The following is a 16,091-nucleotide window of genomic DNA, read 5'->3' as shown; positions in this document are numbered from 1 at the left end:
GGGGGGGGGGGGTTCAACGGGGGCCTTAGTGTGTCTCGCAACAGCCCGGAGATGACCCTTTTCTCCCGGCTGGGCAGACGTCTCCAGGCCTCCTACAGGGACCGCCTGGCCCTACACGACTACGACCGGGCCTTGGAGAACCCCCTTTCCTTTTTATATTGAATGAAAGGGGGGGGGGGGGGGTGTTGTTTAAAAAAACAAACCAAAATTGAGTCAATAGTGCCGTAAAACACCTACTCAATCAGTCAATCAATCATGGGGTTTTCTTTCTTGTTTGTTTGGTTTTTGTTCTTGTTTTTTTGTTCTTGTTGTTTTTTTTTTTTGGGGGGGGGGGTTTGTTGTTGTACCCATGTCCTGATTTTGGTGCCGATATTTGGTGCTTTTAAGGACTAGCGGGCTAATCCAGATTTTGGGGGGTTTCCACAAATCTTGACCTAAACCAAAAGTGGGCATTGCCCTACCTATAACAGAAGTTTGGTTTCATTGGTGTGTATATAAATATATATATATTTATTTTATTTTTATTTTTTTGTTATAGAGAAAGCTAGCTCTCCTTGTCTTATAAAGAAATTGAACAAGGTGCAAAAACTTTGCCTTCGATTTGCTCGCTCAAAACAGCATTTTTTTAGGATAGCCCCCTTGTGCTTAAAAGTGATCATTTATTTTTTAAGTTACGTAAATATGTGCCAACATGGTACAAAAATTGTTGTGCTTCAAGAAAAACAAAACAAGAAAAAGGGGAAGTGATGATGGTGATGGCGATGATGATGGTGATGAAGGTGGTGATGGTGGCGGCAGTAACGATGATGATGCTATAATGTTGGAAATTATGTGCAAGGTCATCTCGGTGTGTTAGTTTATTTCTTCGTTTGGCGCTTACTTTTTTAGACTTTTGTTTCATCATCATCATCAAGACTTTTCAGATCTGAGACAGACACCTAGATCTATCTTTCTCCGATAAGGGCGAAAAAATATCGGAGGTCCCGTGCGCAAGTTGCGCGCGTTAAAGATCCCTTGGTTATCCTAAAACCGATAAGAGTAAGATTCGGCCGCCCCCAAGGCGAAATTCAAAATGAATTCCTGATTCGTACCAAAAAGTGTTAGATTGGAACCCACGTGGTAAAAGATCAAGGGGAAGACCAAGTGGGACCTGGAGAAGAGTAAAGAAATGGATATACAGAAAAGACATGGAGTGACATCAAGCGACTCGCCCAGGATAGGGAAAGGTGGAAAGTGTTTGTTCGTGGTGCAGGGTGAGAAAGGCAATGATGTTGGTGATGATAATGACAAAAACTGAAAATACTTTAATCAGTATAAAAACATTGAGTACGGTACATTCGAAATCGGAATGTGACTGCCTGAAAGCAATCACGGCCACATACGTAAAAATCAGTTGTGCTTTGTTTGAAGAACCAGAAGTTCGCGCGCGCACACACAGACGCATGCACGGGCACCGTGCGCACACACAGACGCGCGCACGAACGCACACAGGCACGCACGCACGCACGCACGCACGCACGCGCACACACACACACACACACGCACACACACACACACACACTCACTCACTCACTCACTCACTCACTCACTCACTCACTTACAACGGTATAATACACACACTCAGACACGCGCGCGGACACACATGAATGCATACACACAAACACACGCAACAAACGCACAATACACACACACAAGCACGAACAATACACACGCTCGACTCTCTCTCTCTCTCTCTCTCTCTCTCTCTCTCTCTCTCTCTCTCTCTCTCTCACACACACACACACACACAAAAGAGAAAGAGAGAGAGGGAGGGAGAGATACTCGGTGAAACACTTTCCCACTTGGGAATCGCACTCATGTCTCCTGCGTGCTAGGGCAAATAGCATATATATATATATATATATATATATATATATATATAGAGAGAGAGAGAGAGAGAGAGAGAGAGAGAGAATGATGATACTTGAGGTTTAACTCTTAAGAATATTTTTGTGGGTGGTTGGCGGGTGCTCTGGTGTGGTTTGCTGCTTCTTTCCTATCAAACATCTATCGTCCTTATCTCTCCTTTTTTTATGTATGTTACTCTCTTACAACACTTCTATCCTTCGACACTTATATGACTTTATTTTGGTAGATGTACCGTAAAACTCTTACGGAAATTTAGAATTTTTTATTTTTTTATTTCCCAGTGTTTTGTCCACCAATATACAACGTATCTTCGGCACTTATATGACCTCATTGTGTTGCAAGTGCCGTAAAACTCTTACGGAAAAAGAAATTATTTTTTCTCTATTTCCCAGTGTTTTGTCCACCAATATACAACGTACAGTGCAGTCTGCCCGCTGTGTCCTGGCTGGCTTTTTCGGCAAGGACAAGCTCACGGAGTACGGTGAGTTAACAGACGCGACGTGTTTTATCATCAGCCTTATTATTATTATTATTATTATTATTATTATTATTATTATTATTATTATTATTATTATTATCTTTTCATTTATTTTCTTTTAAATTCTTGTAATCATTATATATTGTTTTATTATCTTCATTGTTATTATTATTATTATTATTATTATTATCATTATTATTATTATTATTATTATTATTATTACTACTTTCATTATTATTTTCATTGTTATTATTATCATTGATATTATAATTATTAACATTATTATTTCATGCTCAGCCCGACGATGCCACAGCCCCATCCACATCTACATCTCCAGCGATGAAGAGATGAACATCCTGATCCCCGACACCCACAACTGCCCCGTGCTGAAGAAAGTGAACCACGCGGCCATCATCCACTCGGACTCTGTGCCTCACATGAAGAAGGACCGGCTCAAGATAGAGGATCAGATAGGTGAGCTGTTGCGTGTGGCGTGTGCCGGAGAGATGATTGAGACGTGCTGACCAAATGCGACCTTAGAATTACCATGTTCTATCTGACACCAAATGTTATATTCTTTAACAAAATCATAAGGTTATTGTGACGTCGTTATCGACATATTCAGCAGAGAATTGGATTAGAAAAAAATAAACATGTTGTGGAACTCAAATTTTTTTTCCGTCAAATTTCTCAAAACTAGGTAGATCTAGGCCTACTGAGCAGATAGAATTTTTTTATTCTAAGGTGGTAAAAATAAGTTGCTTCTCTGATTTTAATCTGTGGACATCATCATCATCATCCAGTGCCAGATCTGCGACAGACATCGGCAATCATAGTTTTCCATTCATTCCTTTGCTCGGATGCTCTCAAAAAAGCTACGTTTCCCTGATCTTTTCCTGTTAACCATTTGTTTAGGTTCCCTAAATATGTTGTTCTGGGCCTACCCCTGCCTCGCTTGCCCTCAATTTTGCCAGTGAGAGCTAGATGTTCAAGACCCTTATGTCTATTCAGGTGTCCCAAAAACCGCATTTGTCGTTTCCTGATTGTTTTTAACATTGAGCGTCCCACGTGGGCTTCATCAAGCACTACCTCATTTGATTTCTTTTCCCTCCACGATACTCTTAGCAGTCTCCTAAGAAACCACATTTCTGTTGCTTCTATTTTATTTTCACTAATCTATGGACATAGATACATCAAATTTATAGTTCGAATTTGTACAACATACTCAGGCTAGTATGAAATGCTAAAAGACATGTTAAACTTGAAGAAAGTGGCATCCATTGAAAATCTACAAATTTTAACCTTTTTTAAAAATTTAAGTGGGATGGGTGTTTGGAGGGCGTCCCCAGTGGGTTTTACTTTTTTTTACTATCCCTCTGTTTCTGTCTCTCCACCTTGCTTCTTCCCAACATTAGGCCTATATATATATATATATATAGATAGATATATAGATATATTATGATATGATAATTGGTGCGCTCATCTTCAAATAAAAATCAGGAGTCAGCATTTTCTATAAAAATACAGTCTAGCAGGCACATAGCGAAATTGGACGGACATTTTTCGATATGTACGAATTTTGCAATGTATATGTTTTTAAAAAAAGAATTAATGTTTATATTTTAAAAATTCAGGACCTGAAAATGTTTGCCATGTGAGTGCTAGACTATTCTAAAGGCATTGTTCTTTAGCTTTTTTGTCTTCTCTCATTACGTAAATCAGAAGGCATATTTTTCTAATGCGTGACGAAACATTTTCAATAGAATATGCCATTTATACAGCCCAAGCACAAATAACAACATGGAAATACTATGGGGTTTTTGTTTTCCCTTCTTCAGAAAGTTTTCAAGAGTTTCACATGAAAGCTGTGGAGAAAATCCAGAAGAAAGTAAGCCACCAGAACGAGATCTACAAGACGACGCGGCGCGGCCCGTGCAGCATGCGGTTCAACCAGCAACGCCGGCCGTACCTCCACGACCCGGATATGTACCCGCTGACCCAAGAGAGGGGTCGAGCCGCGGAGAAAGTCACACACTTTTGGGCGGATGTGGTATCCTTGACCAAAGGGATGATGGCGCATACTCGCAAAAAATGTTTTAAGAGATCCTCGCCTAGTTGGTAAATTGGTAAAAAGTGTAGTAAAACTCACAACCACCGAACTAAACAAACTAATTTTCAGGTGTATTAGAAAAACATTATTTTTGTGTGTTTATTCATTGACTATTTGTGTGTGTGCATCCGAGTATCTAAATGTGCGTGTGTGCATGTGTGTGAGTGAGCGAGAGCACGAGAGTGTGTTTCATGTGTGTTGTGTGTGCATTTATATGTATTTGCCAAGCTGTAGCAAGTTTCTATTTGTGGAGATCAGTAAAATGTTATCTTAATCTTATTTATCATATCTTAATCTATCTTACCTTCTTGTTTTCTCTTAAAGGGAACTTTCTTACCGACCTTAAGAAGATCTATGTAAGCCCAAAGTGTTTGTTGAGCTAAAAAGGATATTTCAGTTTTAGTATTTTTACACTTCCACTTGTATCACACTATGATGGTGGGTGGTTGGCGGGTGCTCTGGTGTGGTTTGCTTCTTCTTTCCTATTGAACATCTATCGTCTTTTTCTCCCCTCCTTCTTTTTTGTGTTTGTAACTCTCTTGTAACACCTCTAATTTTCAGCACTTATATGACCTTATTGTGTTGCAAGCGCCGTAAAACACCTACTAAAACTAACACTATGATGATGCTGACAGTTTAGTGACTAGCCATGTGGAGAGAAAAGTTTGAGTGACCTTGACAAATGGTACAGTTAAGCCGACATCCGCAGTTGGGCCAGTCGGTGACGGAGGACGACATGAAGGCGCTCGTCTACATGAAGAGGCTCGAGGTGGAAGAGTTTCAGGGGAAGTTTCAGTCTGGTTATAGGTACACATTTGTAAGTATACTTTACATCTGAGTTATAGATACACGTTTGTAAATAGAGACTTTGTTTGGTTATAGGTACACATTTATGAGTATTTTTTTTTTCCCCAAATATATAATAAAATCATCTATAACAATGCAGGGGCGACTGACTTAGTCCGTTACAGCTCAAAAAGTATGGCAAATAACTTAACAAAATTTTTTATGAGACAAAACAAGTGGGTCAATTGTTGGCTCGCCGCTTCCCGTAGTTTGTAACCGAAAGACACAGGAGATATCAATAGATAATGCGCATCCCGTAAATACACGGGATTAGGCCACGGGGCTAGCGGGGTGTCCTGTTAATACACGGGAATAGGTTCGAGTGAGTTAGGTTTTTTTTAAAGGGGGGTAGGGAGGGGGTCGCTTGTGGTAAACTTCAGCTTGACAAGATTTGCAGATGGTGTGGCTACCAGCATGGACAATAACGCTGTCTGTTTTTGTTTGTCCTCAGCATTTTGAGAGGAACCCGTACTTCTACAACGATATGTTGGTCAAGGAAGTGTACAGTCCAGGCAGAGAAGACGTGGCGCCCTCGTGGTCCTCCGAGATCAGGTGGAAGCCGTGTGGGGTGAGGACATTGTTGACTCTTATTTCTAAGTGTATTATAATAGTAATGATAATATTAATGATAATAATAATAATGCAGATCATTTCAATAAGGCCTACTCCCTTACAATACTGCTCTAGGCACTTTACAATGCCTTCATTTCAACACAAAACAAAAGTGAGTGAGTGAACATGAAGAGATACACTTTGTAGACATAAGCAAACTTTCATATCTTTGTATGTTACTCTCTTGTAACACCTCTAATGTTTGGCACTTATATGACTTATTTGTGTTGCAAGTGCCATAAAACTCTTACTGAGAATATAACTATGCAGTATAGTACTTACCTTCACCTTTCCTTTAGCCTTGTTGCAAGAACTGAAAAGTAGAAAAAGATGTAATAGTAATAATAGAAAAAGATGTAATAGTAATAATAGAAAAAGATGTAATGGTAATAATAGAAAAAGATGTAATGTAAAGGTTGTTGAATCAAGTTGCCTTCACGGCTTTACAGTTTACAGCCTTAGAGAACAGCTTTTGAAGACCCCACCCTCCCCAACATTTCACTGGACCCAGGAGATTTAGTCTAAGGGTTGTTGGGTTGATGACAACAACAATAACAACAACAACAACACCGAAGATTGTTTGAAAAGTGTCAAAACTTGTTTTTAATTTAATGGGGAATTATTCACCAGCGCAGATGTTCTTTTTCAGAATCTTCTACCAGAAAGAAAGTCAGAACCGTTTGGGAATATGACACCGTCAGAATATATTGTGATGAAGAAAGCAGAGGAAGAGAAAGTGAAAATTTCTGAAGACGGGGAGGAACAGGTATGTTCAGATAGGGTACCGTAACTAAAATTCTAAAACAGTTCTTTTCTCATTTTTATGAGCCTTCTGTCGTTCTCAGATATATAGGCTATATGAGGAAGTGTTTGTTGCTGTTCCTTATTTATATCTTGTGACCTGTTTGAAAGTGGCTTGAGTGTTCTGTTGTCCTGACCATCAATGATTTATTTATAGAGGCACCAGCCATCCATGTCCAGGTGCTGTTTTAGCCAATGTGCTCTGTTGTATAATAAAAATGGATGACATAGTTACTGAACTTTATTGTCCTCAAAGGATTTTTTCTCACTTCTGTTCTCACTAACAGTGACAATTCAAGCTGTTGAAATGCATTGCAAAGCCCCCCCCCCCAAAAAAAAAACAACAAAAAAACAACTGGGTGATTGGCGGGTGTTTTTGGTGTGCTTTGCTCTTTCTTTCCCATTCTATCCAACATCTCTATTGTACTTATCTCTCCTCTTTCTTTTCTTTGTATGTGACTCTATCGTAACACCTCTAAAATTGGGCATTTATTATATAATGACTCGATTGTGTTGCAAGTGCAGTAAAACTCATACTAAAAAAATACCCAAAAAGTAATTGACCTAAATTGTGTTTATTGAGGTGTCAAACATAAGAATTTAGTTTCTATTATTCTTTTTTTTCCTTATCCATTCCACCTGTACTTACACTCTGGCGGCCTTCACTGGCGGGCACTCAATATTTGTTGCTGCTATTTCAGAGTCCCCCTGCACCGACCTCCCAGGAGCCAAAGGTCAAGGAACCCTCGGAGCCAGATGCCCAGAAAACAAGCGGGGATGACAAGTAAGATGTCCTTGACCTCTAAAGCTTGTGCCACCTGCTTGAATTTTAACCCTATCCATACGCCCTGGGTCATTTTGTACCCCGAGGTTGTATTCTTCACACTTTAGAATACTTCTAGAATGAAGATTACTTTGAAACTTTCAGGGTTTTTTATAAAAAATATTTTGACAGACTGCTGTACAAACCGTACGGATCAGATTAACGAGTAAATTTCCTCTTTGGAAAGTGGTGGCACAGAGTTCCCCAAGTGGTATGGATACGATAGTAACAACAGGGGTGCTGTTTTTCAGGGGGGATGGGGTGTCTCCAGCTCTTATACGACCTTATTTTGTTGCAAGTTCCGTAAAACACTTACTAACACAAACAAACTTCTGTCCATTGTTTGCAGCTCGTCCCAGTCCAAGTCTTTCTTCTCGTGGCTCACACGACCCGCCAAAGAGGAGGAGGACGTTATAGGGAAAGTGATACGTGAAGAGATTTGGCCTGACCCTATAAGTGTTCTGCAGGTACTGGCTTGTGTGTGTGTGTGTGCGTGTGTGTGTGTGTGTGTGCGTGTGTGGCTTGTGTGTGTGTGCGTGTGTGGCTTGTGTGTGTGTGTGTGTGTGCGTGCGTGCATGTGTGTGTGTGTGTGTGTCCTCCCTCCCCGCTGGCTAAAGAGTACTGTAGCCTACAGTGTTAGGATGATGGGGGGGGGGGGGGAATAGAACCCACATAATTTCTATTCTGTCTGTCCATTTTTTCTAACTTTTTGTTCATCAGCTTGTGTAAAGATATGCAGGCAATGAAAATTTATGTTATTCGTACAAGGGAGACAGCGAATTTTGCTGAGAGTATTCCCATCAATTTTTTACTTGAGACTTAGCATAACATCAGCTGTTGGCGATGTCTGGAGTGAGTCGTTAGCGGGTAATCGGGTGAGATTTTGTTCTCTTCTTTCCTTCTTATCAGATATTTGTTGTCCTAATCTCTCTTCTTTTTTTTGTATGTTACTCTCTAGTAACACCTCTAATCTTTGGCACTTATAATATGACCTATTTTTGTAGCAAGTGATGTAAAATTCTCATTAAAACTGAAAGTATAGAATAAGATGTTTGTAACTCTCACAACTCTTTCTGTGTCTCATCCCAGAGTCTGTGTGTGGGTAGTTGGCGGGTGCTCTGGTATGGTTTGCTTCTTCTTTCCTATCAAACATCTATCGTCTTTATCTCCCTTTCTTCTTTTTTGTGTTTGTTACCCTCTTGTAACACTTCTAATGTGCCCTTTTTGTGTTGCAAGTGCCGTAAAACTCATACTAAACTAAAACTAAAAGATTCTGTGTTTTGGTTTTGTTGCAGAATAACCCCCCACATGAGGACCCCCACCACAAGAAAATAAACTTTGTGTTTTCCCGTGATGATGTGGTAGCCAGAGTGGTGAGTGTACATGATATGTGAATCAGCCGTAACTGGATGGGATGTTACTGGGGGTGTGTGGGTATTTGGGTGTGGTCTGGTCCTTCTACTTTTTAAACGTTACTTTTTTTGTGGGGCTGTAAAGGAAGAGGAAGGCCATGCAAAAGGTGAATGGAGGATGTCAAGGAAACCCTGAGAAAATATAATATCACAACTAAAAGAGATGCGGAGCTGGCCTACCATAGAAAACTGCATCTCCTCTCTCCTTCCAGTTTTTTCATCCATGCATGGAGTAAAAACAGAAAAAGGGTGGGATTCTTTTTTTTTTATTTTTTCTATCAAAAAATGCACGTTTTTTTTTTTGGGTTCGAGCTACCTATACACCCGGGGCGTCTGTCTCCCTATCTTTCTGTCTGTCGTCTCGGGAAGTATGTTTCTATCCAACCAACAACGGGGGGGGGGGGGGGGGGTTGTTTGGGGATTCTTTTTTTTTGGGGGGGGGGGGTTAAAAATATTTTCATTCATATCAGTCAGTGGCTCGATGTTAGACTCTGACAAACACCATTGTGCAATTTGGAATTTGTCAGAGTTTTGCACCCAGCCATCGGTATCATGTTGTCATTCATCATCCACCTCTTTAACTGCCCAGCACTTTGTGACCTGTGTAGCACCTACCAACCTGCCTCCCCAGACATCGGAAATACTCTATACAGCGACAAAGCACAGCTGATTAAAACCTGCAAATTCTTTGCCATATCGACAGACCGAAGGGCTAGAACCCAAATGGCCACTGGATCGGAAAATAAAGTAAAAGTAAAGTATTCATTCATCATCCAAAAACTTGTAGTAAGAGCAGAAAGAAAAACCAGCCTCCACACACTATAACATTTTATGTTGGGGTTTCTACCTCGCCTCACCTCCAGGCCCACGGCTGGAAGTACCCGACCGCTGTGCAGCCCTTCCAGAACACCATCGAGGAGAACGCGACCTTGCTGCTGTTCTTCGCCATGACCGGCCAGCACGAGGCGGAGAGACCCATCGTCACGCGGCTGGCCTGCGGGCCCCTGCTCGGCTTTTTCCTCACCCAGGCGGAGCGACAAGTGAAAGTGTGCAGAGAGTAAGTGGGGACAGAGAGAGAGTGAAAGGGAGAGAGAGAGAGTGTGTGTGTGTGCAGAGAAAAAGTGGTGGAGAGAGAGTGTGCAGAGAGATAGTGTGGAGAGAGAGAGAGAGACATGTGAGAGTGTGCAGAGAGTAAGTGGTGGAGAGAGAGAGAGAGACATGTGAGAGTGTGTAGAGAGTAAGTGGTGGAGAGAGAGAGAGACATGTGAGAGTGTGCAGAGAGTAAGTGGTGGAGAGAGAGAGAGAGACATGTGAGAGTGTGCAGAGAGAAAGTGATGGAGAGAGAGAGAGAGATGTGAAAGTGTGCAGAGAGTAAGTGGTGGAGAGACTAAAAACTAAGATGTATTCTACCATACACATAGCAAACAGTAACATAGAGAAACACACTCAGTGAACAGATTTTTTCAGGTCCCAACTTTTTTTTTCAGACAACATCAACTCATCCGTAGTCGATTGTAGCAGTAGTATGATCTTTGACATCAACTGTTTGTTCAAGGGTGGTTGGCGGGTGCTCTGGTGTGGTCTGCTCCTTCTTTCCTATCAAATATCTGTCGTACTTATCTCCCCTCCTTCTTTTTTGTGTATGTTACTGTTACTCTCTTGTTGTAACACATCTGATCTTCGGCACTTATATGACCTGATTACGTTGCAAAGTGCCGTAAAACTGTTATTAAACTAAGCTAACCATTTGTTCCATTGTTGGCGTCGGTGGACAAATGGTTCAGCTACCAGACTCGTAATCGTGAGGTTGCGGGTTCGGGGGTTTGAGTGGTGGGCCCGACGTTGTGTCCTTGGGGAAGGCACTTTACACGAATTTTCCTCACTTCACCCAGGTGGGAATGGGTACCCGGCCATAGACAGCGAAAGATCTTGTCGGCATGTTAGTGTTTTAGCGCCTATAAAAGCCTGCTTGCACTGTATGCTTCTCAGAAAGTTGAAGTCGTTTCAGAACGCTCTCAGGTGTGCTGGGGTAATAGTAATAGTATAGATTGTGAAGCGCATAGAGCTTGCTGTTGAGCGGGGATTTGCGCTATAGATACAAATGCTATCTATTATCCCTCCCCCCTCCCCCCATCATCAGAGGCTTCAAGCTGTGCCTGTACTCGGCCCACGACAGTACAATGGCGGCGGTGATGGAGAGTCTGGGGATCTGGGACAACACCTGGCCTCCCTACGGCGTGGAGGTGCGGGTGGAGCTCTACCAGGACCCCAAGTCCAGTGAATTCTACGTCAAGGTGCTCTATAATGGACAGGTGAGTGGAGGAACTTAGGCCTACTGTATCCCGCTATATATATATATATCACATCTGTGTGTGTGTGTGTGTGTGGGTGAGGTTGACTGAACCCGTTTCATAAACCAGTAATTTTATAATCGAGGCACTTTTTTACTAGTGAGTGCTCTTCAGGTGAGTTTAAAAATGCCATGTTCTGGGAAACTCGCCTGGTCCCCGAGTGGAAGGTCCCAGCGTCCAGTCAGACCTCGAGATGTATAAAGCCTTACTGCTAATGATGCAATCTCTTACAAATCAGAATAGATTTAGATTGATTCGAAGGTGTTAGTGTTAGATATATGTATAAAACGGTTATTTTAGCAATTTTATGAATATTTTGCATGTATCCCCTGTTATGTGTTTCACGAGGTCTGGAAAAAAATTCCTTCAAAACGTGGAAAATAATCCTGGGGTTAAAAAGTTAAAGAGTTAACACTTTGCCATCACGTCTCGCCGATTGGCGATGTTTACCACCCAGTTTCTTTGGATTTTCCCCCAAAATGCAGTTGCCTTTGATGGCAAGGGTTTTTTCTATATATGAACCTTGTGATGGCAAAGTGTTAAGCAGACTCCATTGTAGCAGTTTATTTTTGTAATTCCTGGTGAAAATATTTCATGATGATTTTTCTGCCCCACCCACAGCCCAAAATCCTGCGAGGTCAGAACAAATACCTGATCAGCTGGAATGAGTTCAAGAAACTGATCAGGCCCTACCAGATCGACACCAACGAGTTCAAGAAGGTCTGCGCCTCAGATATACTGGAGAGGATTGCCAAATGTGAGTGCTTGTGGTTAAAACAGCAACTTCTAGACATGGATAACTGGTGCCTCTATAAATGATAGATAGGCCTATATAATTATTTATGTGAGTGCTTGTTAGTAATGACTTATTATGTCCTTGTGTCTTCAACAGACAACTCCCTCCAAGCTAATAATAAGTGCATTTATATTATGCATATCCACACTTTAAAGCATATTTGCGTTTTACAGATACAGTGGAATCCTGATATAACAGGGATGGTGGGACCATAGAAAATGTCCTGTTAGTGTTATATCCTATCCCTGTTAAATCAGAAATGCAAGGGAAGTAAGCATTTGTGGACTAATCCAGCTTATTTATTCATGGGTAGTTTCCCTTGCCACAAGTACGCGCGAACGGGGGTTTTGGCCATTGGCAGGCCTGCGCATGACACATTACGCGTGCATGTAGCTAGACTAAGGATTAGAAAACCGAAATCTGCAGCACACCGCAGCCCTCTCTTGCTTCACCTGATGCGTGTGCTTGCAGCAGTAGCGTGGCTTGCGTGGGCTTGCTTAATCACTGCATTACTCTCTCTCCTTCTCTCTCTCCTAACGTTAGAGTTAAGAATCCTTGAACCTAACCACTCAACCACTGATGGCATACAAAACTCTCCCAAGTTGTTGTAGTTCAAAAAGAGTTACATCCATTGACACCATCTGGCATATATCGCTACCCTAGAATTACATACAAAGTTCTGTCTGCTCTGTAGGAATAGCCTACAGTATAACATGGATAGCTTGAATTTGACGGGACCGGCCTTGGTACTACGGGGGATCCGTAGTTCGAGGAATATCTTGCAAAGATAAAGAAGAGAGAAAAAACGGGACCGCAGGCGCAGTTCGACGGATCCGTGAATTCGAGTCTTTTGTGTTGGACATATCTTTGTTATTATACTGTACCTAGATTTGAGAAATTTGATGTTTTAATTGTCTCCTCTGAGACTCACAACACTGCTTTCTCTCTCCCTGTGTGTGTGTGCCCTGCAGGTCTACTCCAACACGACCAGGACGAGGTAGAGACTGAGGAGATCAAGCAAGAGTCAGAGACCCCAGCCGGCATGTAGACAGTAGACAGGAGAACATAATGCTTCTTGTCAGACATGCTTCCATCTCCCAGAAACTGTTGTTTCTTGCCTCAACTACTGTGAGATGGACGACCTTTCCTTAGAAATCCCCTGCCACCGCCTACAACACTGATCAAGACCAAAATGAGCCTTCTCTTGTTACTTTTACTTTTTTTTACTCTTGACCTACTGCAAGAAAAGTTTGGTCTGGGCATTAGTTCAGTTTTGAGAAGCTGTCGTTTGTTTATTTTTGCCCGGCAGGTTCTTCTGTGTTCCCAAAGCTGTTGCTTGTTGTTGTACAGGGTGCTTTGAGGTGTTTAGTTGACATTATATTATTATTATGATGTCATCGCCGCCATGTGGGAATGTCTCTTGTATTTTGTCTGACCGAGGTAGAGAACCTTGAATTTGCGTTTGTTTTACACATGATAACGACAATGTTCTGTTTATCTATTTTATTTCGTTCTTTCATTAGCAGGCTTCTGTTTGTGGATACCGGTATGTAGAGTCTAGTTCTTTGTCAGATAAAACAGTTTCAAAGAAAGTTGTGGTAATAATGGGGTAATTGTGTCAAACAAAATTGGCAAAAGTGTCGGCCATGTTGCCAGTAAGTAGGAAGACTGCACTGTCCTGGTTTCCCTCAAACCTGAAAGTAAAAGCGAAAGGCATCCTGTTGCCTGGTTGTCTATTGTCACTGAGTTTTAAACCTTTTCCTGTCAAATACCGATGCTGCTTTGTCTAGGCTCATTCCTTTACAATTTATACCGGACAGTGAACATTTCATCAGGAGGATTAATTTTTTTCCTCTCTGTCCCCCTGCTGTGATGTGAGAAAGTAGAAATCTACTACTTTCAATACAAGCCTTATACATTATATGAATAATAGCAGCATTGGCTGTCTTTGAACATTCTTGTTCTTTATTCGACCGGTTCATATTTCCTCCCCCTCCCTCCCCCCAAGTGTGGTCAGGTTGAGCACACACCACCATATATATTATATATGAAATGTTTGCTTAGATTTTTTAACCAGGAAGAGACAAGAGACTATCCTGCATTCAACCAGCCAGTCTTTCGTTGAAAGTGAAAGAGGCAATATATGATTTATTATTTATTTTCCTGGGTTTCCAAGCAGGTGACCCGAGTGTGATGGATCAAAGTGATGTGTGCGCAAAGAATTGACCACCACTGCTGTTGTGGTCATTTTTACAGCTGTTGCTATTTTACTTTGTACCGGTCCTTTGAAAGAAAATTATTTTTTTTTATAACCAAGTAAAAACGGTAATCTTGTTGTCCCCTGTGCCATTTTTGTTGTTTTACCATGGAGTTGTTTTGTTGTATTTACACTACTATTACAGTAATTACACACGTGTAGAATTTGTTTTGCGTTTTCCAAGTGCATTTACACAGGCCACGTTTAGCCTGAACTTTATAAACTGTTACAAAGAGTAATATATTACTTAATACTACTTGGACCATTGTCTGCATTTCTAGGAAGTGAAAGAAAAGGAATCACTTCATTAACCCCCTTCTTGACAGCTCCTGTTCACTATAGGTCGAACGTTTGGAGCCAAGATGCCATCTTTCCATACAATGTACATCCCAAAATGCACCATACACAATTTTATAACTTCTACTGTAGCTTTGACCGGAATTTTACTTTGAAAGGGGCTGCAAAATGGTTGGAACTGCTCATTGTCCTGACTAGCAAAAATTGGGCGCAGTTAAAGTTGAAAGCATAGCATAGCGACTTCTTCACAGTACAGCCCACTTTTGATAGTGCATTATGACCTATACTGAGCTGGGCCCATCAGTTAAAAAAGCCATTATGCTATGTATAAAATTATTTATAAAATTTCTTTTTTTGTTTTTTTTTTGCTACACTGTGTGCATGAAATGCTTGACCACCACATCTCTTATTTTGTAGCAACGAAGACAAGATTCTTTTTCTTTTTCCTTTACCATTATCTGATGCTGCAAGAACAAACCTATTTTTGCTCAACATCGCTTGAGCCAATTGTGATGAGACTTTCTTCTACTACCTCTAGATTGTTATGCAAAACCTTTTTTGGGGGGGGTCCCATGTCCCCTTTTTTGTAAGGTGCCAAGTGTCATCAAAAAGAAAGAAATTATATCCATCTTAATGTTGGTTAAACCAAATATTACTGTGAATGTTCTTTCTCTTATATACTGACATAATTTTTTTTGAAGTACAGTATAATGCAGTTTTAAACGATTTTACAGGACAACCATAAAAAAAACCCAGAATGTTGCTACCAAGAAAAAACACTCTTTGCAACATCAAGTCCAAGTCAATATTTTTTAATAATACAATTTTGATAATGACTTCTTTATTATCTTTTCAATTAAAGCTAATGGGTTTGTTGTTTCTTTTTGGTAACACATTCAGTTTTTTGGCTCTTCTGTAAAAGTGTAAAGATTGCTTATACTATACTGTACTTTAAAAAATGATGACAGTGTAGGAGCCAGAACAAATGATTCATGACACAGAACACAGAACCTCGTTTCATTCAACATTGCGTCTGGTTCACCACGGTAGAGGGGCATTGTTGCTGGCGATATATTTATAAAATAATGCAGCAAATGTATGTTGTCAGTGGTGGTCAGAAATGTACGTTCAACATGTTGAAACTTTCCATTTCCTTGGAAAAATAAAATGTTGCCCTGGTATACACATTGTCCTGTTTTTGTGTGGACTAAATAAAAAACATTGATTTGTGATGTCTAATAAGACGATTCAGTTTAAATTGTGTAAACCGAGGGTAGAGAATGTGTTGAAAATGGCAGCGAACACAACACGAAAGCAGTTATGTCTATGTGTCCATGACTGGAGCCCTTGCTTCAAGGCACACAGGTCCCGAGTTCCAGCCCTATTCTTCTAAAGTTTGA

General features: G+C 40.9%; 1 protein-coding gene across 3 annotated transcripts in view; it reads left to right on the top strand.

The window, feature by feature from the left end:
• Nucleotides 1-15,872, top strand: part of LOC101855780 — a gene marked incomplete in the record, with an annotated part of 28,012 nt that extends 12,140 nt beyond the window's left edge. For all 3 annotated transcript variants that reach the window (XM_013080919.2, XM_013080920.2, XM_013080918.2), the window contains 13 exon segments: nt 2,301-2,389; nt 2,684-2,860; nt 4,225-4,436; nt 5,188-5,313; nt 5,794-5,910; nt 6,604-6,720; nt 7,457-7,539; nt 7,928-8,045; nt 8,874-8,951; nt 9,854-10,047; nt 11,131-11,302; nt 11,963-12,098; nt 13,109-15,872. In XM_013080919.2, coding sequence (XP_012936373.1) covers nt 2,301-2,389; nt 2,684-2,860; nt 4,225-4,436; nt 5,188-5,313; nt 5,794-5,910; nt 6,604-6,720; nt 7,457-7,539; nt 7,928-8,045; nt 8,874-8,951; nt 9,854-10,047; nt 11,131-11,302; nt 11,963-12,098; nt 13,109-13,185 — 1,696 coding nt within the window.
• Between the last annotated feature and the right edge of the window lie 219 nt (nt 15,873-16,091).

This window comes from Aplysia californica, unplaced genomic scaffold, assembly GCF_000002075.1.
Source record: "Aplysia californica isolate F4 #8 unplaced genomic scaffold, AplCal3.0 scaffold00105, whole genome shotgun sequence".
NCBI classification, from domain to species: domain Eukaryota; kingdom Metazoa; phylum Mollusca; class Gastropoda; order Aplysiida; family Aplysiidae; genus Aplysia; species Aplysia californica.
The sequence above is the reverse complement of the archived record's forward strand: the minus strand, read 5'-3'. Positions and strand labels throughout refer to the sequence as shown.